The 25,757-nt window shown below is 35.6% G+C and overlaps 1 protein-coding gene and 1 long non-coding RNA gene across 3 annotated transcripts in view; one reads left to right on the top strand and one right to left on the bottom strand.

The window, feature by feature from the left end:
* Positions 1-14,605, bottom strand: part of LOC138701865 (uncharacterized) — a 173,149-nt gene extending 158,544 nt beyond the window's left edge. The window contains exon 1 of the long non-coding RNA XR_011332711.1: positions 14,469-14,605. This is a non-coding gene — a long non-coding RNA (uncharacterized lncRNA). The remainder of the gene's footprint in view (positions 1-14,468) is intronic.
* LOC138701862 (protein yellow-like) overlaps positions 1-25,757 on the top strand; it is a 118,836-nt gene that overhangs the window by 87,842 nt on the left and 5,237 nt on the right. For both annotated transcript variants that reach the window (XM_069829193.1, XM_069829192.1), the window contains exons 2-5: positions 5,780-5,989; positions 14,482-14,657; positions 16,080-16,805; positions 24,843-25,086. In XM_069829193.1, coding sequence (XP_069685294.1) covers positions 5,788-5,989; positions 14,482-14,657; positions 16,080-16,805; positions 24,843-25,082 — 1,344 coding nt within the window. In that variant the 5' untranslated portion in view covers positions 5,780-5,787 and the 3' untranslated portion in view covers positions 25,083-25,086. The remainder of the gene's footprint in view (positions 1-5,779; positions 5,990-14,481; positions 14,658-16,079; positions 16,806-24,842; positions 25,087-25,757) is intronic.

The following is a 25,757-nucleotide window of genomic DNA, read 5'->3' as shown; positions in this document are numbered from 1 at the left end:
TAATCGACAGTGATCGATAATTTGTTGGTGCAAGTGTGGCTTCTTTATAGCGCTTTCAGAATAAAAAGGCATATGGCCTACGCCAATCGAGTGCTAGCAGCAGTACGACGTTGTCACACGGTGTACGGTGCACGAGACGTGGAAGACAGAGACAACAGATAAGGATAGAAATATCAGTTGCAACTCGGTGTAGCGAGCTGGCGGGTCGAGACCTGTTCCTTCTTTGTGTGTAATGTTTAAATATAATTACTCTTACTGAAGTAATTTTCATCCCAATTTTTATTAGTATACGTCTTCGCTTCACAGATCAGTAGATCTTGGAGTCACTAGCTTGCGAAATAAAGTGACAGATATGTAGAAATTTACTTTGCTAATGTCAGACAAAGAATGTCTTAATTAAAAAACAGAATGCTGCATATTATATTGCACTATCTAACATGTGGAAATTCTCTCCTGAAAAAACTGAGGGCGAGAAAATTTACCCAAATGGTCAGCCTTCCTTGTACAGAGCAATGCTGAGTTTATTATTGTTTATTTCTCCAGAGGAAAGATGAGATACAGTTTGTTTGTAGGGGCAGCCTACGAATCTAGCGATAATAAAACGTAATTTAGTATTTATATTGAAGTTGAAAAGTATTTCATTTTTCCTCTGTTAAATTAAGCCTATATAATTTAATTTAATTCTCAAGCTTATACCTACCTAGGGGTCCTGGGTTCTATATTCTAGTTACGAATCTGGCTATAATGCAACGTAAGCATAATATGTGTTCATACATAATTCAGTATTCATACTGAAACTGTAGATTATTTTATTTTTCTCTATTAAACTAAGTCTAGTTCTTACTTCTATGAATAGGTGGTGAAGATAATAGTCAGTGTGGCCAATCATACATAAATATACCCGCATTATAGAAGTCAACATTTCATCCGCCGCTGCTAATTGTAAAATAACACTGAGTTTAGCTGGAAACTACTGATATTGTAAATTATGAGAATAATTTATGCTTAATCTATGTACACTATCATTTTCCCCGACACGTTTTTAACCGCCCCAATAATGATGATAACCAACGGAACTATTTCAAAGTGTGTCAATTCTTTTTAAATTTATATCTTTGGTTCTGACTTATCCCATGGTTAGAAAGTTCGCTTACACGATCATAAAATCATAGGTTAGATATCTTTGAAAGTCAGTGTACCAAGTGCAAGCTGGAACGTTGCGAATTCGATTCCGATGGGTCATAGCTTTTTCCATTAATTCAATCGTTCCGTCCGCTGTATAGCCCAGCGGTTCACTCAGCGTCTAACTGAAAATGAATCAGCAATTTGCAAAAGGGATCAAGTCCGAAAAAGGAAATTTTAAGAAAACAACACCAAATCTTTTTGTATGGATCTGAATGTATAACAGTCCAAACATGTTGAGTCGACCTGGTTGGCGAGTTGGTATAGCGCTGGCCTTCTATGCCCAAGGTTGCGGGTTCGATCCTGGGCCAGGTTGATGGCATTTAAGTGTGCTTAAATGCGACAGGCTCATGTCAGTAGATTTACGGGCATGTAAAAGAACTCCTGTGGGACAAAATTCCGGCACATCCGGCGACGCTGATATAACCTCTGCAGTTGCGAGCGTCGTTAAATAAACCATGACATTCAAACATGTTGATACATAATTTAAATGTGTAGAACTTGCTTCTTTTTAATGCTGAAATCCAAGAAGAGTATATAGAGAGCCAGAAACGGGTACAAACTCAATTTACAAAAAATATGGATTTGGTCCCTTTTGTAAATTCCTGATTCAATTATAATCATGGCTATTTCCTTAGAGGTAAGGCTGGTCGCACGTAAGACTGACATCCCTATGCTACTTAGTTCCTGTTATCTCTTAAGGTTGGAGACATCTCAACACCATAAGAGCCTCTAATTGGATAGTTATAAATATACGTATATGTAGTTCGTTATTGAAGAGCGATTACAGAAATATGTACTTAATAGTAATTGTGTCAGTTTTCACTATCTTTCTGTACTATATAATTGGGCATTTTTGCATTTTGTACCGTGTCACACATAGAGAAATATCCAACGTTTCGAAAATACTTATCGATTGAGACTTCAGGGAAGGTACGGTAATGTAAAGACCATACATACTATGACTAAAACAATGAATCTATTCATACCTGTTACCATCCGGTGGCGAAAACCTCTAGACCTATTTTATGGGGGATTCGGCGATTTCGTCGTAAATTTTCTGACATGCGGAATTTTCGTCACACATTACATTTTCGACACTTGATACTTCATGCATGCATTTAGAAGGACTAGCCTCTCTGAAGAATATCGCAGAGAAGAAAATGAACAAGTAAGAACACAGTTCCACTCCTTATCGGCATTAGCTTTCGTTCCAGAGGACGATATTTTAGAAGCTTTTGATCTGCTGATAGGAAATGTAGATGATTTGTCTGTAATCCTTAACTATGTTGAACATAACTAACAGTCAATTTTCCCTCCAAATATCTGGAACTGTTATCAACGTACTCTTCACGATTTACCGAGAACAACTAATAATTGCGAAGCATGGCATAGGAAAATTAATACCTTGATGGGAAAAACACATCCTTCTTTTTCCATGTTCTTCAAAGCTACAGAAAGAGGTAGTCGAGATATAGAGAGATTGCAGTCCAGCTTCTCATCCACCAAGAAGAAGAGAAAGTATCTTAATACAGATGCCAGGATTTCTGCGATTGTGGAACGCTGTGAGAATTATAAGAATAGTGACGATGTTCTCGATTATCTGCTAGCGATTGGGGACAATATTGCTGGAAATTTTTAGTTGTGAAATTGTACAACTCACTCTGAAAGAATATAAATATTTATCTGTGACCGCCTATGCCTGTGTTGAATTTTCCCGTGACGAAAACCACCATTGTGACTACTTGCCCAACGTGACCAAAACACACAGTGTGACCATACATACTATGACTAAAACAATGTGTCTATTTATACCTATGACGAAACTTCGGGTAACGGAAAACCCTACAGCCATCTTATGGATCCCCTACCAACAGCTATTCTCTAACAGAACGGTATCCGTTTCCTTACGTAAGTCGATAAGCAGTCCAAAACGTTGGATGTTTCTGAATCTGATATTGATACTTAAGTTTGGTGAAACAATTTATAAAACAAAATTTTAATACAACAGAGGTTCGACATTTTTGTCATATCTTAGAGTCTACCATACAAAATACACTGTGTCCACAGAAAATTCCGTGATTATAAACTGCTATAATTTTGTAGCTATGCGTATTACGAAATTCATACCGGTGCCATCAGAAAGATCAGCTCAAAGAATTTCAGGGGATGCATAATTATTGTAATTGTTGATAGAAAACAACAGGTGGTACCATAAGAAAAAGAAAGACGCTGTTCCCGCTCTTTCGGTTGTCATTGTGACATTGTTGGATAGGAGCAAATTGTGTTAAATGATATGAATGTTTACATTTCAACTCAGTATAAATTCTGCAGCATTTAGAGAGTTATGGCGAACCCACAGGAACATAGTTGGTGTGTATTGTATCACCTCAGAATGTTATTGTCAGTAGGTGCCGTATCCTGCAACTCCCGTCTGAAGGCACGCTGAACTCTCACTACACTCCGTGTGCTATGGTATTCCAATACGTTCCTGTGGATTCGCCATAACTCTCTAAATGTTGTAAAATTCACGCTGAGTTGATAAACATTCACACAGACTATTTAACACAATTTGCTTCAATCCAACAATGCCACAATGACAAGCGAAAGAGCGGGAACAGGTCTTTTTTTTTCTTTTTCCTTATGGTGTCATCTATTGTTTTCCACCGACAATTAGAAATACATATCCCCTGAAATTTTTTGAACTGTTCTTTCTAAAGACATAGGTATGAATTTCGTAATACTCATAGCTACAAAATTATAGCAGTTTATAATCACGGAATGTTTCTGTGGACACACTGTTCATAGGCTATGTAAAGGTAAAATTATTTGACAATGAAATATCTTCCCTTTAACTTAAAGTAAGAAGCAAAGAAAGAGTGATGATAGTACAGGTATTTATACATTAAAAAAATGGAGAGGATTCACAGAATTCTTGTAGTTGCATGAAAACTTTATGCTCTCAGTTGGATGTTGTGATACTTAGATTTCTGAGGAATTGGTTTTTAATTGCAGAAGAAGGATTGTGAATCTGATTGAGAGTGAAATACATAAATTTAATTCAATTTATGTGTTGTACCATTAATGAATATTATCCCCCTATTTCTTAACTGGATATACGCCATATATCTATAAAGATATTTACAATATAATTAATGTTTCATCTGAATTGGTTTGTTGGAGAGTAATTAATATGGATCTAAGATGAGATAAATAAGATATTTATTCATACAAGAAAGCAAGTTTATTCCTCTGAGGCCAAGACGTAGGTGGGAGGATAATATTAAAATGGATTTGAGGGAGGTGGGATATGATGCTAGGGACTGGATTAATCTCGCTCAGGATAGGGACCGATAGCGGGCTTATTTGAGGGCGACAATGAACCTCTGGGTTCCTTAAAGGTCATTTGTAAGTAGATAAGCAAACACCATATCAATGCAAAAGTCTGATCATTTGCTAAACAAGTGATGTCAAAATAGGGTTACCATCCGTCCGGCAAAAGGAGGATATGTCCTCATTTTTAATCATTTTATCCTGCCCGGCAGGCATTTAAAAAAAATTGAAATGTCCGGCATTTCGCATTTCAACTAAAATTAATATGAATATTGAATAATGTGCGATATTATGCATAGAATATCTAAACAAATGGTGAAAACCTATGAAAGAATTTAACTGCCTTCAATAGTTGAAGCTGGAGCACATAAAAACATAAAACATGATTACCTATTGACATGCATTGAATTCTTACACTTTAAAAATGTCGCTATTCATGATTCTAAGCTATTTTATCAATTTTATTCTGCAATGTACAAAGATATGCCAATTAAGTTAATCTTAACAAAGATTTTTAAGTTTAAATAAACAATGGTGCAAATTCTTCAATTCCAATAGTTCTGCGAGCACTGAAACTTTCTCAGAACTCTTAAAAATATGTCAATTCTATTTCTATATCCCAAGTCACAATGGAAGTGCTTTGAGAGTACTTTCCTTAATATCTGCTCAATGGACAAAAGAACGAAATCGCATCCTAACGGAGACAGTCAGAAGTATCATCATGGTGAAATATAATTTCAACGACATGTCCTGTGAACAGTTCCATAGTTATTTGTTACAAGATATAAGTTTGTCTCTTCAGGCTCTTGTGCACAAAGTGGGCTCCACCGATAAGCAGGGTACAGATGTAATGCTGATCCAGCAACTAGTGAGAAAACTAAAGTGAACCATTGTTTTTATCTTTAATTTTGTTCATACCAATTTTTTAAAAGTCCTCCTTTTTTCAGCAATGTCCTCTTATTTTAGATTCCATGTCCTCCTATAGAATTTCTTCTCATGGTAACCCTATGTCAAAATAGTGTGACGTAACTCAGTGCCGTTATCAAGGAAGTGAGATCAGATGTTGAAATTTTCGTAACATTTTTTTCTGATTGATCCTCGAGCATAAACCTTTCGAATTAAAAAGTAATTACAGACATTAGAAATACTTCTCATATAGACTGATTACAAACACGAATTTAATCCAGCTACGAGTAGAAAAAATTCAAAGAGAATATTCGCTAGTAAGTTTACATTTGTGGAAGTGACTTGTTTCTTTTTCCAGTGAGAATAATGTCGGTGCTGACGGTACTGCTGGTGCTGTTCCTGGGCAGCACGTACACCACACGAGCCGCCAAGCTGCTCCAAACTGAATTTGAGTGGAAAGACGTGGAGTACGCGTTCCCTAGTCAAGGAGCGAAGGATGTGCTGATCAAGACGAGGGCCTACATACCGGGCAATTCCATTCCCATAGATGTGGATGCCTGGCAGCGAGGTGAGTGCCGATACTATAATTAATGGCTGTTACGCTACGAACAATCAACTATGCCTGCTATGAGACTATCAAGACATGTAGTTATTTCTTCAAAGACTCTTTCAAAAGTTGATGGCATGGAATGGTGGTGGCAATGAGAAGTACAACGAAAACCTAAGTATTCTGAGAAAACCTGTCCCACGAGCGCTTTCTCCAGCAAACATTTTTCAGTATGTGCCGGGAATTGAACCACGGCGCCTTTGGTGCGAATCCGTCTGCTCGACGAGCCGTAAAGGAGTTCAGCAGTTATTGCCATGATGCCCCGAGAGAGCTCATATAACAAGAATAGGATATTTTAAAACTTCCGAACTAGAATTTCTCTTGTTCTTTAGCAATTGCTAGTCTTAAATGGGTCAATTATGAACGGTGAGTTGTGAAACTACTTTAAGCAACGTGATAAAATACAATGAAAACTCCATGTGACTGAAAAGTAAGTTGCATATACATAGCAAGAATAAGAGACTCGTTACACGAATATACATAATTACTCGTATATTGTTCGACACCTTTTATTAAAATAGTTTAGATTGTCTTAGTTTATGTCAGAGGGAAATATTAATTTCTTTAATGACCGTCTTGAACTTAAAAAGCAAGTCATTTTCGGCGATATGATGAAATGGAATGGCAGTAATGGAGCAATAGTAAAACGAGGGTGGCAGGAGAAAGCAAAGTACTCAAAGAAAACGTGACTTGAAGCCATTTTACCTACGAAACGGCACACAGGATCTTACAGGGGTCGAATTCCAGTTCATTTGGCAACAAGAAAAAGTTAATTATTATTAAGCTGTTGTTAGATATCAAACTATTTACTATCTGATTAGGTTATATTCCGTTGGGTTTCATTAGTTTCCAAGTATATTTATTTACCTGAAAGGAATTATATATTTAATTAAATCTAGAATTTTTCATTGCGAGACAATTTTTATTTCTATTTTTTTTTTTCACAATGACTGTCCAATTTTTTTTATATCGGTGTATTATTTAAAAGAGTTTTTTAGCCAGTCATATTATAATATTATAGCAATGGTGTATCAACTGTGAGTCTATCTAGCGTCCATGGAATTGATGATAGCGAGATCATATTTGACGAGATGAACCCGAGAATCCGTCATGAAATTCTATGGTATTCACCTTATAGCTGGGGAAAACCACGGGAAATACACGATTAAATAACCAGTCAAACCTCATTTGAAGTCATAGCACACAAGCCTTGCTCGTTAACCCTAGACCACTCTGGTGGCTGAAGTGTTTTCAACTGAGATGATTGTCACATAGGCGAGGGAGGAAGTGACCTTACACATCTTGTCCAAGAAGAGAGGAATTATAAGAGAACCACGAAACAGTTCAGGCAGCTTCGGAAATCAATCTAAGCCACCGGCGTAGCTCTCGCGGTATGCGCGTTTGCCTACTGATTCTGAGCCGTCCTCGGACATGGGTTTCATTCTGGGTTTTTTCCGAAGTTTTTCCCAACTGCATGGCAAATATCACGAAATCTCATGGCGAGTCCTTGACCAAATATCACCTCTCTATCACCATTTACATCGACACTAAATATCCTAGTAGTTGATATAGCGCCATCAAATAACAGACTAAAAAGTTAGAGATCATTCTTTTGTCTGCTTGTGTCTGCTAGGAGTAAAAAAATGTGGAACACTGCTTGTAACTTTCCTAATTTTAATTTTATGAAGAAACTTTATATAAAAAGTTATAGAATGTGAAAAAATTAATATTTGTAAATGTTTTCAAAACTTAGTTTTCCATTACTTTTCCAAGACATAAAATCAGATTTTTTACCATATATAAACTATTATTTTGTCAAATTGCGTAGCCTTATGTGTAATCTCATACATAACAAAGAGAAATGCTTCAATGTATGAATAAGTGGGCCATAAATTAAATAATCATAGACAAAAGCTAATAAAGTAATTGAATAATAGTGGTTCTTGAATGGCCCCCAAGATCCCCATACCTCAATCCATTATACTTTTTTCTTGTGGGGCTATTTGAAGTCTACTAGGACCGACCACGAGACCTGGAAGAGTTAGAACGAAGATTTAGGAATGAGATACAACAGATCAACCGGCAGAAAACATCAAATTATCTCAAAGACAGACTATGCAGTGTTTGACAGTGAATGGGAGTCATTTTGAACACCTTCTGTGAACTGAATCAACACATGATTGATACAATTAGAACATTGTTAAATAGTTTTTAATAGTTTTTTGTTCTTTAAATTTTATGCCTGTATTAATATTATAGTTAAAATGGTGCACATCCATTTCCTAAGCCATCGATTGTTTAATTTACTTAAAAAATGTATTTCGCATGTTTTGAGACTTGAAAAATTCAAAAATAGAAATATGATTACATGGTATCATTAAAAATTACGATTTCTTGGCACAGCCGTTATAGACTAATCGAAAAAAAAAAAACATAGTTTTTGAAAACATCTTCAAAATATTCATTTTTACTTCTCTATAACGTTTGTCTACAGCATTTCTTCATTCAAAACAACAAGCAGTGTTACAAACTTTTTACTCGCCTACTATAATGACACTGTACCAACATAGCAGTCGTTCAGCTTCGACGAAATTGGCGGAGATGGTATTTTGGTGAGATGAATCCGACGATTCTCGATGGGATTACCTTGCATTCGCCGTAGAATTGGGGAAAAAAATCCAATCGTGTAATAATCAGCCCACATCCTAGCGCAGAATTGGAGCACAATATCGCTAAACAACCCCTAGCACATGCCAGTGCCCAGACCGATTGCTAACTCCGTACGATGCCGCTCATCTAGTTCTTTCTGTGTTTGTTTGACAACAGTCTGAAATTAATGCTTCTCTGTCCTCTTAGACTTTCAGAATATTCTTAACTGCGCATCATAATCATTGATGTAGTTGGACGTCACATAAGTTAACCTTATAATCTTACAATATTCCATATTGTAGATTACACAAGAGCAACACAAACTTTTTAATTATGGGGATGAAATTATATAATAAGCTCCCAAGTCAATATTATAAATTACCAATCAATAGTTTCGAAACTAGATTTTACAATTGGTTATCAAATAATCCTTTTTGTTCTGTTGCTGAGTTTTTCAACACAAATTTGTATGAAATTGTATTTTAATAAATAAGTTTAATTGCAATTTGGTTAGTTTTCTTCAATTTAAAAGTTTCAGATTATTTCATGTTTTCATTGTATTACTTAAATTTTACTGTTTCTGTTATTAGTGTTTTTTAAAATGTATTTATATGTTTTTTCAATGTATTCTGACGAAGCCTAAAACTGTATGTCTAATGGCCAAATAAATTGAATTGAATTGAATTGAATTAGGTTTTTTTAGAAACTTGTACGTATTATTTCTGATAATTTTGAGCAGTGAAAATATTTAACATCAAATCTAGTTGGTTCGAATTTGATTCGTGACAAGTGAGACAAGTTTTATATCCCTTCTTTTTTTCTGTGGTACTGTAAGGCGTACTGTTGTGCCAGGGGAATGACAGTCTAATCCAGGCAACGCAAAACGTCACAAATTCATGACACAATATAAATACTACGCCCTACACACAAAGTGAAGATAGGGGATTGGGGAGCATCGGTCGCAGTAAGCTAGACAGCAGAGGCAGTTTGTGATTGTCACTACCTTCCGTGTTCATAACAAAGAAATAACAAGAGAAAGAAAGAAAGAATTAATATCTTTTTACGATTATATTATTTTCATCTGCTTTCTTTTGTTTTTTGATTACAATATTTCCATTAAGAAAGATCTCAAAATTATGGGTAGTCACTGCCAATTACTGTGCACGAAAGCTGACATCTGTTAAGCGTGTCCTTTTTTATTTTAATATATTTTTAATTTTGAAAAAAAAAACTGTTCACAAATATACGTAGAACCGAACATAGCTGCGATTGTGGCAGCAAATAAACTAAGACGTGGATATTTCTTCTGACATACTAGGTTGCTGTTCAACACCATCGATATACTTATTTCGATATCTAGATCTTCTTTACGTAAGACTTAGAATTAATATACGTATGTAACACTACAAACTGACAGCGGCATTCAACTTTAAAAGTTAATGATCCAACATCATGAATATTGAGTTAGTAACTAATTTTACATATGGAATTACAAATCATATGATACTTGATACTTCATCATCATCATCATCATCATCATCATCATCATCATCATCATCATCATCATCATCATCTTCAAGGTTTAGGCCTGGTGGCCTGTTCCTTCCTCTTGGAAAGTGTCCTCTCATCTATCGCGGGGTCTTTCGACATTCCTCCTTCCTTCCGGTCTGTAGTTCAGTATTTTTTTGGGGGGGAGGGGAATCTGTCTTCATTCATCCTTAATATATGTTCTTTCCAGTTTTTCTTTTGTCTTGCTAATCTGTCGTTTAAGTTGAAAATTTCCAGTTCCGTCCTTATGTCTGTGCTTCTTTTCTGGTCCAATAGAATGTATCCTGATCTCAGAAATCTCATCTCTGCAGCCTCTATCCTCCTTCTTTCTGATCTAGTCAATGCCCAGCTTTCACTGCCATACATAAGAACAGGGACTGCCATTACTTTATAGAATTTTAGTTGGGTCTCTTTTAGTGCTTTCCGGGATAAAGTTCTTTTTATTGTACCGCACATTCTCTGGAATTTATTTATTTTGCTGTTAACATCGTTATTTTCGCAATAGGATACGTTGCAACCCAAATAATTAAAACTACTCACCTGCTCAATTATTTTATCCTCTATTATATACCGTTTTCGTCCTTAGATGCCTAGTCCCCAGAAGCCCATTGCTTTAGTTTTTGTTTAAGTTTCGGTAGCGGATGTTTTCACACGAAGAAGAATATGGAAGACGAACAAATGATAGGTTTGACGTAACGAAATTTAATTCCTGATTTAAGAGTCTTCGGTATCTAATGAAATCGTTACAGATGAGGCAGGAATTTAGCAACGACCGCCTATACTCTATAACATAGCGAGTACAGTAATTGCCATAAAACGAAACATATAAGTTTTTTACGTGCTCTGCATACGGATTATTTTGTCCGCACACTTCTTGCGAACGGCATTTGCAGTATAAATTAAATTAATTATGTAAGGTGAAACAAGTTTAACAAGGAAGCTGGCATTTTCGTTAATTATGTAAGAATTTCCAATGGTTTTCAGAGACACAAGACAGTTAGTTACCTGTAAAGATAGAGATAAAGAAATAGCAAATAGTGTAGCTCCAGTACGGTAGTCATTTTTCGCCGTAATTTTTTATTTGACTCTAGAAATATTTATATTTTTATCGAAATAATCGAAAGTAGAAGTTTCTTTTCAAATTCTACTGAGTGGAAGTATGAAATAATTGGCCGCTTCGCGAATGACTGAGTTCTAAGTAGCTTCTTTGCTGAGAAAAAAGTAAAAAGGAAATGTTAGTTTCTCAATAATGTCGTGCCTGGGGCGGTATGACATCACATTGCTGTAAATAGAATCTTCCTTTATCGCCGACAATATAATTGCAAACTTCTCGTCCATAACCATTAATCGAATATCAAAACTCACGAATATTGTATGCTGAAATTTTTTTCTTATGTCAATTTACATTTATTGTAATTAAATTTTATCCATAAGAACAGAATTTTCATCCATAAATTTTATCAGGTAACATCCATTTCTTAACGTGAATTGTCAAGACTTCCTTTCCTCAGAAACTACGCATTCATTACTCAATGGTTTGTTGACGGTGAATACATGGTAGAAGATATGGTTTCGGTGCAAGTTTTCCCTTGGTAATTCAGTTTTCCCTGCCATATTACAAGATATATTAATCTGAAGTGTAAAGCTTTGTGCTCTGATTACTCATCGAAATACATTCTTCCAGAAAATGGAATACATATCCTATTATTGGTACGAATATTGTATAACTTATTCAAAGAACAGACCTGGCATTATGTTACACTACTTGTATGAATTCGACGTCGCATGGATCGTACTATATGTGCATCTAATATCAAGTTACAAATTAAGATTATTCACTTGAGAGTAATGTCCGACAAAAGATAAGAGACACTTTGGAAGCTAAACTATTAATAAATTTATTAATTAATTTATTATTTATTTATTTATTTATATATTTACTTACTTATTTATTTACTTGCTTATTTATTTACTTAATTACTTATTTATTTACTTACTTTCTTATTTACTTACTTATTTATTTACTTATTATTTATTTATCTATTTATTTATATACTTATTTATTTACTTACTTATTATTTATTTAGGCTACTTATTTATTTACTTAATTACTTGTTTGTTTGTTGACTTATCTATTTATTTATTTATTTATTTATTTATTTATTCATTTATTTCCGGAATTCGACAATTTGTCATTCTCGTCCTTGCTTCCTAATTCTGCGTAATCGTAAGTCCCTATTACAATCACTAAGTTCTCACAATGAAGATGGTGTTTCCAATTCATTACAGAGTCAGGCTCCTGACATAAAACACATTCCGTTGATGGCAGAATGGAAAGTTGATATGCGTGGACGACCAGACAGTTGTGATCCGTAGACATCAGGAATATTGGCACAGTATTCCTTGTTGATTAATTTGGTACCAATATAATTTGTTTTCTATTAACATATTTTCTTTCATTCAGAGCTTCAAAACTATGAGGGAGTTCCCCTCTAAATGTTAAATTAATTATTCGTTTAATATCATGTGTGTTTAGTCAACTGTCCGAAGACTGGTTTGAACCTCATAAGTGACACCGATAGGACATCACTCAGGAGGCACTTAAGTCAGAAGATAGTGAGATAAGGTGGCCAGTTCCTTTGTTCTCCATTGCATATGTCGCTGACTACTAACATATTACACTAATCAGATTTCAGATTTATACAAACTATTGTTCTTCCTTTGAAAAATTTCGTCAAGTGGTATGTACTGCCTGATAATAGATGTACAATCTTAGACAAAAAAATTATCGGCTGCGAAACGCTAAGTCTCTTTCGGAAGACTTCGGTTGTTTCCATGAAAGCTTAGATTTACACGTTAACGAATTTCTTATAGAACATTCCTCTCTGTTTTTCCTTTGTTTTGTTTGTTTATTGCTTTTTTGTCTATTTATACATCAAATGTTATAACATTATCCATAACAAAGATAGTACTTTCAAGGACTAAATTGGGTGCAAAATAAACATCCTTTCCCATAGTCGTGTGAACCAGACGCTGCTCGAAGTGGACTTAGGCAAATTCACGCTGCAGGGGATCGGTCATTTTTTATGTCTAATTTTGTACAGTAGTGGCAAAAAAAAACCGGGCCGACCCTTGTAGCTGATTTCAGAGTCTTGTTCACTCCAGAGTACGATAGACTGGTAACTAAGACTTTCGTGGTTCGAATCCTGCCTGGGAAGGAAACTTTTTTTTGTTCGTTATTCAAATTTATTCCCAATACTTTTCGATTGCTGATAAAATTCATGTTCTGAGAATAATAAGTTAATTAAGTAGTAAAATATCACTGCAATCGAAAAGTATTGGGAATAAATTTGAATAAGGAACAAAAACAATTTTCCTTCCCAGGCAGGATTCAAACCACGAAAGTCTTAGTTACCAGTCTATCGTGCTCTAGAGTGAACAAGGCTCTGAAATCAGCTACAAGGGTCGGTCCGGTTTTTTTTGCCACTACTGTACATATCAGCCAGAACCTCAATTAGAAGTAGCGTACCTACTATGAGCGAGAGATTTGGAATTGGTTGAATAGCTGTACCTATTCCTTCTCGCTAGGAAGTCCACTTTTTCATTTCCAAACAATCCGTAATGAGATGAATCCTAGATTCAAAACTCTCCTAAAGACCATTTTGTTCATAATTGAGTTATGCCCACATATTGCTTGCTAAGAATTAATTCTAATGATTTATATAGTTTGAATTAAAAAAAGCCATTGAATTTAAAGTAAAAGGTTTGTTAAAAGTCACTGTTAGGTTGAAAACTTCCTATATTTTCCACCAGTTACTCTCAAAATACTTCAATTTGTGAAGGTGGATATAGGGGATTTTAAATCTATAGGATACAGATAGCATCCTGACTTCCTGTTCCCTTACTTTTTTTTCCCTGAAGAATTTTAATTTGCTGTGAATCTGTTTCACTCCGTTTGGCTTAGGTTTATAAATGTTGGTAACGATATTTTGATTTGCCTTAAAGCAGGGGTCGTCAGCACAGAGCACGCTAGGGCTAGTCTCTTTTACCCGCGGAAAACGCAGTGCACTAGGGTGCACTCCGTAGCTGCTAGCGGGTATGCTCTCTATCTCTCCCTGTTGCACGACAGTGCACACGGGACAGCACCGCTTACTCTTTGCACATTTCAGCGAGTACTGACGACCACTGCCTTAAAGTATCATCACAGACATGTGAGAATTACGTTGTCACACGCACTACTTACTTGTGCCATACAGGTGGTGGCGAGGACAAAGTGTTCCTGACAATTCCGCGCTTCAAGCCCGGAGTGCCTGCAACCCTCGGCACAGTAGTCCAGGCTGACGACGGCCGTCCGCTGGTGCTGCCGTACCCGGACTGGAGCTGGCACAGGGAGGGCCACTGCGATGGAATCACTTCCGTCTTCAGAATTCATGTCAGTCAAATTCTGCACAAAAAAAAACAATTTGTTTAATTCATAATAGATTGCTCATTTCTATTATGTTCTATCAATAGGAGCAGAATTTGCAATTATAGCAGAATTTATTCAATGATATCCTTTATTAGTCTATAGCTTTAATTATAAATCAGAAATGATAATTCGTAATTATCAGAAACCGGAAGTTTAGACATTATGGATCATTAAAATAGGCAGGCAAAAAGGCATCATAAATAGCTAAAATAGGCAGGCAAAAAGGCATTATAAATAGCTAAAATACGCAATAAAAGGCAATTACAAAAACCTTACACTACACTCACAACCTTGCACTTTCCACAAAGGGATTTCGGCAGCAAGAAAAGCTTTACATAAGTCGAATACAAATTGAGATTTTCGACTCAATGTTGCAATTACTGTTGAAAGCAAAGAAATTTTCTTCCCAGTAGCCTTGGAAAGTGCATTTTTGTGTTTGGTTGTACTAATATGTTGTGATATGAAATATTTAGCTAGCTACAACAACGTCGTAATGAAAACTGAAAGAAAAATAACCGTTGCCTTGTCAAATAAACACAAGCGATAATTAAAACGCTTACTGTTACACATTTTTGCACGGCAGCATTCACTGTTGCAAAGAGAATGTGAACTGATTGATTAATTTTTTATTTTAATTGACTATTTAACGACGCTGTATCAACTACTAGGTTATTTAGCGTCGATGAGATGGTGATAGCGAGATGGTATTTGGCGAGTTGAGACCGAGGATTCGCCATACATCACCTGGCATTCACCTTACGGTTGGGGAAAACCTCGGAAAAAACCAACCAGGTAATCAGCTCAAGCGGGCATCGAACCCGCGCCCGAGCGCAACTTCAGAGCGGCAGGCAAGCGCCTTAACCGACTGTGCCACGCCGGTGGCCGAAATGATTGAAAGACAGTAATATATATTCGGTGAAGTCACTTTCATTGTAGCGGTTATAGAAATAAATTAAAATATATCTGTAGGCAATTTTTAATAATAAATTAATAAATAATAGATAAGTAATCAAATAAAGACAAAAAATGTATTTTGTAAATTAGGCATTTATATTAAAAAAGACGGAAAAGGGCAACATAAAACTATGACGTTTCAATCATAAAGGTACAATTCGTACAGATTTACTTTCAAAATGAAGATAGATTTAACACATTTCAAAAGGCATTCTGCCAAAGTTCCGGTCTCTGGTAATTATATTTGCAGGGGTAAACATAACATTTGTTTCTGGGTCTGTACAATAAAAATGGAACATACGAAGTTATCGCATGGAATTACACTAACAGTTCAAGATTATTATGACTCATTCTTACATTTCATGGTGAGCAATTTAAAATTAATACATCGCTAATATTGAGTGTTCTCAATGGCATCTCATATACTTTTAGGTTGACGAATGTGGAAGATTGTGGGTCCTGGATTCCGGTGTGGTCAACATTCTAACCAAAGAGGTAAAGCGGATCTGCCAACCGCAGCTGCTTGTGTTCAACCTGAAGAACAACAAGCTTCTCCTGCGCTACCGCATCCCCGACAGCGTGCTCCTCAAGCACTCCATTCTGACCACAGTCGTCGCCGACGTCCTCGACGTGAACGGTCGGTGCCGCGAGGCTTTCGCCTACATCGCCGATGTCACTGGCTTCGGTCTCATCGTCGTCGATGCCCACAGAGAGAAATCCTGGAGAGTAGTCAGCAACTACTTCTATCCTTATCCTCTGCACGGCCATTTCGAGCTCAATAACGAACATTTCGAACTCATGGACGGCGTTCTGGGTCTCGCACTTTCTCCCCCTCTGGACGCCCGCAAGGACAAGAAGCTCTACTTCCACAGTCTGGCAAGCGTCAGGGAGTCCTGGGTGTCTGCAGCTATCCTTAGAAACGACTCCAACTTCAAGGATAATGAAAACACTGTTCCTGGAGAGTTTTATGTGTCTCAAGGCACCAGGCCCGGACAAGCAGCAGCTTCCGTCATGGACGGTGAGGGCGCAGCCTTATTCTTCAGTGTTTTGACCAAGAATTCTCTCAATTGCTGGAATCCAAGGCTCCCGTACAATGAAAAAAACATTGTGGAGCTGGATAGAGATGACAAAATTTTCCAGTTTGCTTCTGGAATGAAGGTATGTTGCGTCAAAGTACTGTAATATATTTCTAACTGATGCAGTTTGAACAATTTATTGCGATATGTATTTCATAAAACAACAACAAAACGAAACCTGATAACATCAAACATTCACTACATCGTATGACTTGAGGCTTTCCTGGCGTTTGACGTAGAATAACTCTTTTCGGGTTCTCAGCCAGGTGAGTTGGAGATTTGCTTCCAAGCTTTTGATGGCTAGTTTTGTCATCTTCATTCCCTGAAGAAGATGGCAGAGCTAGCCATCGAAAACTTGGAAGCAAATCTCCGACTCACCTGGCTGAGAACCCAAGAAGAGTTATTCTATTCACTAAATTTTTTTACCAACGCCACCAGGTTGTCATTTGACGTTTCTGGTCTCTCCTGGCAATAGCTAATTTGTAACCCACTTCTGAGGTTGGGGCCCTGAAAGGCGAAATTACGCTGCCCCGATCATATTATGATAGAATGATTATGAAGTCTAATATAATTTCCAGACAATGGACGAACACAGGAACATTCCCCTTTAAGAAAAAATTCCTGTGTTCTATCCGGGAATCGAGTCCGGAACCTCGTGAACTGTAGTCAAAAGCTTTGACCATTAGCCCATGAGGCTGGTCACATTCACTACATTACCTCCTATATATTACATTACTTTCCTCTCTTACACAATAAAATATTTGCATTTTCATACAAATAAAACTATTAAAATTTTGTTAAGATGAATTCTCTACGAAAACCCTTGTCTTAACTGAGTTATATGACGAATCCAAATTTTATTTAATTCGGGAACAGAAACTCTAAATCGCAATGGACCTAACAATTCTTCCATGGCTGTTTTCTTCCAATATTCTTTCCCTTTTCTGTAATTCATTTTCCATATTAATCTCCTGGATCACACTCCCTCCGTGGTATCTCGTACTGCGTGGCAGCAGTCTTCTTAACTGACGTAATCAACATGGCTTCTTTTAAAGTTAATGTAGTAGTATCCTCATCAAATAATCGTTCCTTTACTGGTCCTTTAAATATATCCAAAACAAATTGATCTAGAATTTTATTGTCTATGTATCCTTCGTACTTAGATGTCGTTATCAGTGATCTTAGTTGCACAAACCAGCTGTTAAGATCTTTCTCTCTTCTCTAAATGTATTCTGAAATTTATAACGAACCGAAAACACTGATTCCATTGGAATAAAGTGTTTGTCAAAACGTGTAGTATGTTCATTGTAAGTTTTGCATTCTGGATTGTTTGGTAATGTTAAATTTTATATTAATCTGCAACCTTCCTCGGATAATGAATTCAGTATTCATTACGACATGGCGTACCTATGCTTATCATTTACCCATTACCTCCTATACATAGTGAACTGTAAGTGATGTCATTAATTTCAAGATGTTATTCCTTGAGACTTTTCAAGCAAAAAAGTTTAATACAATTTTACTCGTTTCTGCTTCCTTTCCAAGATAAAAATTGTTTTACAATAAACATTTCATAGCGTGTTTTGGGAAAGCCATTGCTTTAACATTGTAAAATTCGTTTTCAGGACGAAAAGTTACATTTGTTCGGATCAAATTTTTGCATATTTAAAGGATAAAACTAAAATTCTTTCAATCATTTATTATAGTAATACAGTGTTCTCTTAAATTGACTGAGCATATTGAAAATTAAATCAATGGTTTTCCCAAAACACGCTATGAAATGTTTCATATAAAACAATGTTTATCTCGGAAAGGAAGCAAAAACGAGCGAAATTGTGTTAAACCATTTTGTTTGAAATATCTCAAGGCATAATCCCTTGAAATTAATGACATTACTTAGGCCTACGGTTCACTCTGTATAATATTGAAAGTACAGATTTCTTTTCACTTCTAAATTTCTTTCTAATTAATATCTTTGATGTAATACAAATGCAATGTGACAAATATATGAAAGCATACCTATGTATATATGTGTGTGCGTCTCACACACACACACACACACACACACACACACACACACACATACACACACATACACAAACACACATAAAATGCTACCTAAATACACTTTTTTATATATAGTTAAGAGTTACTGAAAAAGTTTTCCACACCATTAGCAGTCTTTAAGGGGTTAGGTACAGCTTACAGCAGTACAATTTTGGAAATATTCAACATTTTTTTCCTACATTACTGTATCTTGTACAATAATGAAAATTAGTATGTATAAAACACTGTCCTTCTGATATATGAAAAAAAATATATTTACGACTTAAAAAAATTATTTACATTTTATTTTTCACAACTGAGTTCGCTGTACAATGATGAAGCGTTTCCCACATAACTAAAAAAAACATTCTGTGATGAAATTTTTGTGTGTATTTATGCATGTCTTATTTACAATATTATGCAAGATCACTTCTCTACTTTTGACAGATTATCTGATAAAAAAATAAATTCGATTTTAAAATGGTCAAATATCAGTATTTTCTTCTAATACAAAATAAAAAATATATTATTTATTAAGAATGTAGTTGAAACAGCATGATATTGTAAACATGGGTTTCAGAAATGAAATAAAAGAGAGAGAACATGAAAAAGTTAACAAGTTTATGAGTTATGAGGGAAACGCTTCATCACTGCACAGTAAACTGCCACCATATTGAATTTTGAAAAAAATATATATATAAATAATTTTTTTTAATCGTAAAAATATTTTTTTTCCATATAGCAGAAGGGCAGTGTTTTAAACATACCAATTTTCATTATTGTACAAGATACAGTAATGCAGGAAAAAAATGTTGAATATTTCCAAAACTTTTACTGCTGTAAGCTGTACCTAACCCCTTAAATAACTTTAAGTTAGATGGCAATTTTAACATTTTAGTAGTGCTTAGTAGACAGAAAGTTTGTCTCTCTCATTGTAGATCTGGAATACCAATGCTACCAAAAATATTTTTCAGTAATTCCAATAAAAGCAAGGTATATCATTAACACCGTCAATTTATTAGACCACAGAGTATGTAGACCTATACTACTCGTAAATACGCTGCAAAAAATCGACCGTCACATTTCGTGAGCTAATGTACAGAATCAATGCAATTAACTAACAATAAGCCCATCCCTCGTCACCGGAGAGCGTAGAATTCGTCTTTTGAAAAGACTTTAGTGCTAGCTGCCTGAGCCTAACGCTAGCGTTAGGCAGACATTGTTAATAACGATTCAAGTGTAACAGAGGAAGAAAATTCAGATTATTACAATTTTTATAGTAAACTAATAGTAACACGAAAATGGATGTCACATAGACCCTATATTACAAATAAATGAAAACAGAAGTTTTTCACATAACGTTACAAAATTCACAATAAAAGCCCATTCGCAATGAAAATTAAACATAATCGTAACATAAACACAGAAGTTTGCGGCCAGGTTACCAAATGGAATCATTCACAATGATTCATATAAACACTGACATTAACATTGCCGTTAGACGTTAACATGAAAGTTTCCAGACTCCAAACTTTCATGCTTATGCTTACGTGATTTGCAAACAGTACACAATCGTGGAGCGCTGAAGTATATGAGAAAATGACGTCGTTTTTATGTTTCCATGGTTACCAAGTATCTTTGCGGTTATGCTTATGTTCCCATCGTGAATGATAGTATGACTTCTTGATTTTACCGTAATTATTAAAATTGAAATCCGCCAGCTTCCATGCATGCTCTGCAGATCGGTGCAGCATAGACCGGCATCTTGTCTAGATATCCTTAGTAATCTTCTAATGGGACCTACAGCAAGAACAATCTTTGCCACCTACTCCTCATTGGTCTACATCTCTACACAACGCTGCGCATGTGATACCATAGAAAACATCCCCATAACACATAATGGAGTATAATGAGCAGGGCGTTGCCTATTAAAGTGAAACTATAGTCAAATTCGGCGCCCATTAATAGTGGCATTTTTACACGGAGTTTTAATTTAAAATTATTTGTCTTGACCACATCAATTACCCAACGAAGATTGCGATTTTTGTAGAGAATGTTCGTACAACTTCCTTATAAACTTGGGTAGTGATTAGAAGTATTAGAAGAAACAAGTTTTTCCAATGAATCCATATCCGGAGGTGCTCCAATAGAACACTACACTATACGAGATAGTCTTAAAAGTGTCTGCATTAGATAACTCGTTAGGTGGTAATTTTTGTTAAGACGGTGTTCTTAACTTTCTTATTTATTTCTTTTTTATTTTTGTTTTACGTATTACATATTTTAGCATAGTTATTAAACAGAACAAAGAAAATTAAGATATGATTAAAGGAGATGTTCACAATGGCACTCACCCACTTCGTTGCTATCAATGAAAAGTCGCATACCGTAGTTGACTGCCACACTCGCTTGAAGCTTGTGAAGCGGCTGATCTATGAGACACGAGTGAACAAAACGGAGAAACTTTAAGCCAGCGGTGACCAAAGCGGGTGTCCTGATTACATCGTGTAATCACAGAGATTCAAACGGGTACGAGGAGTTTCCTGTACATTGCTGTGTGTTTCATTCACGTACTGAAGGCAAGCATTGGCGGTATAATGTTGCTCTACAAACTCTGTCTCTACAAGCAGTAAGAGGTGGTTTCGTAAAGAACGAGATGGAGAACTTTTTTGTTGTTCTGTCGGACAAAATGTAATATGTTTACTTTGCTCAACGGTTCAATTAGGAGTATATAGAAACAATAATTGCGACGCAGAATAATGTATTATTATTATTATTATTATTATTATTATTATTATTATTATTATTATTATTATTATTACTGACCACTAAGTATGTGCTTCTATAATTCTTCTGTACGTGCATGAATATTGATATTTTTCTCCCTAAAAAGATAAAATTATTATTAGGTTTTATCTCAATTTTATTCTTCTTAATCTTTAGATGAGGGTAACTATGTATTAATAGAATATTGTAGAAAAACTGATTCAATATTATGTGAAAACGAACTATTAAACGCCAGGAATTGACATATCTTAAATCATAGCCAGGAAGAGAAAGATGAGATAAATAAATGTAAGGAAGTCAGCTACCTAATGGGGTTTGAAATATCTCGTGTTCTAAAGCCTTTTAATAGAACATAATTTCTCAAAAGAGTAATGATTAAAATAGTTTAAATAACTGGTCCATAAGAAGTTTTTAATTTTGAAAAACTACGAATTTCTCGACCAAGTATCGAGAGAAGAATTTAGAAAATTCCTGGTTACATTCAAGAGAAATGTTAAAAAAAAAAGAAGCAAGAAAAATCGTATATTATTCACTGGCTCTTGATGACAGCAGTGACATTACTGATACAGCAAAGCTTGAGATTTGTATCCGCGGGATTGATCAAGATGTTAGTACAGGAACCACCACTGGTTGTAGTTTTCATGCCAAGTACCTTTCCTCCGTCTCCTTACTTCATAGGCTGTCTATCGCATGTAATCACTGTCTCATGTAAATTTTGATCACAGCTGCTTAAGCGAATATCATCGCCACTGAAGATGGTATTCGACAGAAGCCAGTCAGCCATTTATCAACGTGTTCGACAGTCAACAATTCGAAGTTGACAATATGTGCAACAAAATATATTGGTGTCATTTGGTACACCTAGTCTACATAATTTTGAACGCCCTAATTAATACACACATTATATATTCCCCTGCGGTGATATTCCCCGATCGCCGGCTGGCGATGCACAGAGGGTGCTGGCTAGGGACGAGGGGGGATTGCCTGCTCGAAATCTGGGCGCGCAGCGATACTTGGTGTAGTCAGCCGATGTGGGTTTGGGAATGCGCCTAGCTTGAGGGTGGTTAGTGCAACAATCGTAACAGGTGCAGTGCTGGACAATAGTACCCCTCCCGTAAACGTCATTCCAAGTCCATTTCATATATAGCCTAGAGCACTAATAAAACAAAGAACTAATATAATTAAGACCGTGGTCTAACAAAAATTACCACCTAGCTTCTCGAGCACGCGTGCACACGCACACACACATAGACATATATATATATATATATATATATATATATATATATATATATATATATATATTAGTTCTTATTTCTTTCTTCTTATTATATACTTCTATTTTTGTTAATATATATAAAGTGCGCACTGTACCAATAAAACAAGGAAGAAATTAACAAAAATTATCTAGCTTCTCGAATTCCACCAAGCAAACGAGCAATGAGAATTTTCTAATGGCCAGAATTGAAATGTCATTTTTTAAAGTGTGATGCTGGAGTGTCGTCGGGTATGACTAATTGGCAAAACATTCCTTTTGGCATCTGCTATCGCATTTCAAAGTTTATTATAAATCTAACCGAATAACCTGTATGTAAGTGTGTGTGGTAATAATTATTTAGGGATACTCACTAATTCTCATTTTGATATAGTCTTTAAATACTTATCGTGGCACATTTATTCTTTTAATCGTGCAATTACTACTACTGTTCTCCAACCAGGAGATTAAACGTGAAAGGAATGTGATTGCTATTGCTTCATCTATTGGAGCGAAGTAGACAGATAATATTATCGTTATAACGTCAGTTTAAAAGACATGTGCTCTCCTGCACATGTTATTTCCTGTATGGAGGGATTAAAAGACCTAGGGTGGTATTCATAGACATTTCGCAGCACGCGCTACGAGCGTACTAGCTAGCCCCGGCTATCCACTGATTACTAGTACAGAATTCAAATTATATCCTATTGCTAACACTGGTTTATGAATACGAAAAACGCTGATAATCCACCGAAAGCCCGCGCTAAAAATGTCTATGAATACGGCCCCAGGAGATTAACCGTGATCTAATTTTGTAACTAGGGTAGTATAAAAATGTGTGTATCAATATTATCGTTTGTGCTTTGAGAGTTAGCCAATAGATATGCGTGTACCCTCGTGTGTGACCTTATGACATCTTATGACATCAACATTCATTCACAACATTACCCCGCTGCGTCTCATTCCCCTGATACTTTCTCCTGGTTGGAATGCAGTATAAGCTAAGATATTAATGGTCAGAATTCTTGTAATTCACGGAATATATGTTGCAAATTAATATAAAATCGGAACGAATTCCATTGTCCGTATGATCAGTAGCTATTACAGCACTATTATAATTACCACTACCAGTTTTTGCTGGAACAATTACTATATTATTAACTGACCGAAATCTAAATACATCTTTTTTTGATCCAGCAGGAGGAGGTGATCTAATTCTATATCAACATTTATTCTGATTTTTTGGTCACCCAGAAGTATACATTTTGATTCTACTAGTGTTTTTAAGTGCCTAGCTGGAATAAGAAAAGTTAAAGCTATACTTATACAATCTGTATGTGCAGTAAATGCATAGAGTTACAAAAGTTAATCACTTCCTAACGCTTTTATACGTGGTTTACAGAGAAATTTCAGGATTCCACTAGTCTCGTAGTGTGAAGTATTCCATTTACAACTTGGGTGTATCTGTAATTCGGGCTCCACTACCATAGAAAAATAGATAACGATGATGAATAGCAGAGTTAAATTTCTATGTGTGCGACAAATGGTCAGTAACTTTCATTCGGAATCCTCTGATTCAGGACAGACTTCTTTTACATGACAAAACTATTATACGGTCCTCCAGGCTTTACTTCACCTCCGAAACAAGCGATGCTAAAGATATTTATCTTCCTTAAAATACCATCGTCTTCGACTGGGTTTGAATCTGAACCTCGAGTCATGACGACCATGAGGACCATTCTAATAATGAGTAAGTCAGACTGATACAAGTTTGGGCGCCAATCCAAGTATCATCGATTCCTGTTCTCCATTTCTTATAGAGTGATATTACAGTAATAGTGTACGGTGTAGTAGTTTTCTGTTGTCAGTAGAATAACTGACACGTGTATACTATAAAGATAAACATTATGGAGGGTATATTAAGAATTATTGTACAGATATTCAATTGTTTCCTTCATACACATCGCAGGCTTCATTCAAAATGTTAGCCAATACTGTTTCTTTTTTTAAATCTAATAACACCTCTTTCAGATCGTTCGAGACAGCAATGGCAATGAATGGTTAATGGCCCTGACATCGAGATTCCAGAATGTGATGGTCGACAAGGTCAATATTCATGAAGTGAACTACCGGATTGTTCGAGCGCAGGTTGCAGATCTCGTTAGGGGCACGAGCTGTGCTCCCCGGAGATCTGCATCCTACATATCAGTGACGCAGACGGTCGCCGAAAATCGTCCCAGACCAGGATATTCAACTCTTGTGTTCCCTTAGCACAGTGAGTATATCATATACACGACAAAGTGCCTGCATGAATATATATGACTTGTGCTTTTATTATCACTAATATAACATTTTACTATGCTTTACTGACTCAAATACAAATAAATAATTTCAGCTATCATACAATAATGAGTGACGCAAGCACAATATTTTCAAAATATTAATTTTTTTTTTTCAAAAACCTTACCTCAGAAGTAAATCATTGATGCGTGTTTCATTGTATTTCTGAATACTTGATGATAACAGCCAAATAAATGGAAATACATAACATTTTTGTGAAAAGGAAATCGAAATATGCATCCTATGTATGCACAGACTTACCTAAATTAGAAAATTATCAAATATATGGAAAATATAATGCAACAATAGATCCGTGATTTATACTATTCTTCCTTTATAATAATTACCTTCGACACAGAGTTAACATGAAATCTTTAACTTCTTGAATTATCGATGATTTTTAAAAATTCAAATAGTCTTAATTAAATCATAGGCGTAGTTAAAGACAGAACACATTTTAGCATACAAAGTTGTGTTATATGTCATATACGAGGTTAACCGTACGTAATGTTATTAATTTCAGGGTACTATTCTTTGAGATATTTCAAACAAAAAATTAAATACAATTTTGCTCCTTTTTATTTTTATTTATTGGGTTATTCTACG

This window comes from Periplaneta americana, chromosome 6, assembly GCF_040183065.1.
Source record: "Periplaneta americana isolate PAMFEO1 chromosome 6, P.americana_PAMFEO1_priV1, whole genome shotgun sequence".
Lineage (NCBI taxonomy): Eukaryota > Metazoa > Arthropoda > Insecta > Blattodea > Blattidae > Periplaneta > Periplaneta americana.
The sequence above is the reverse complement of the archived record's forward strand: the minus strand, read 5'-3'. Positions and strand labels throughout refer to the sequence as shown.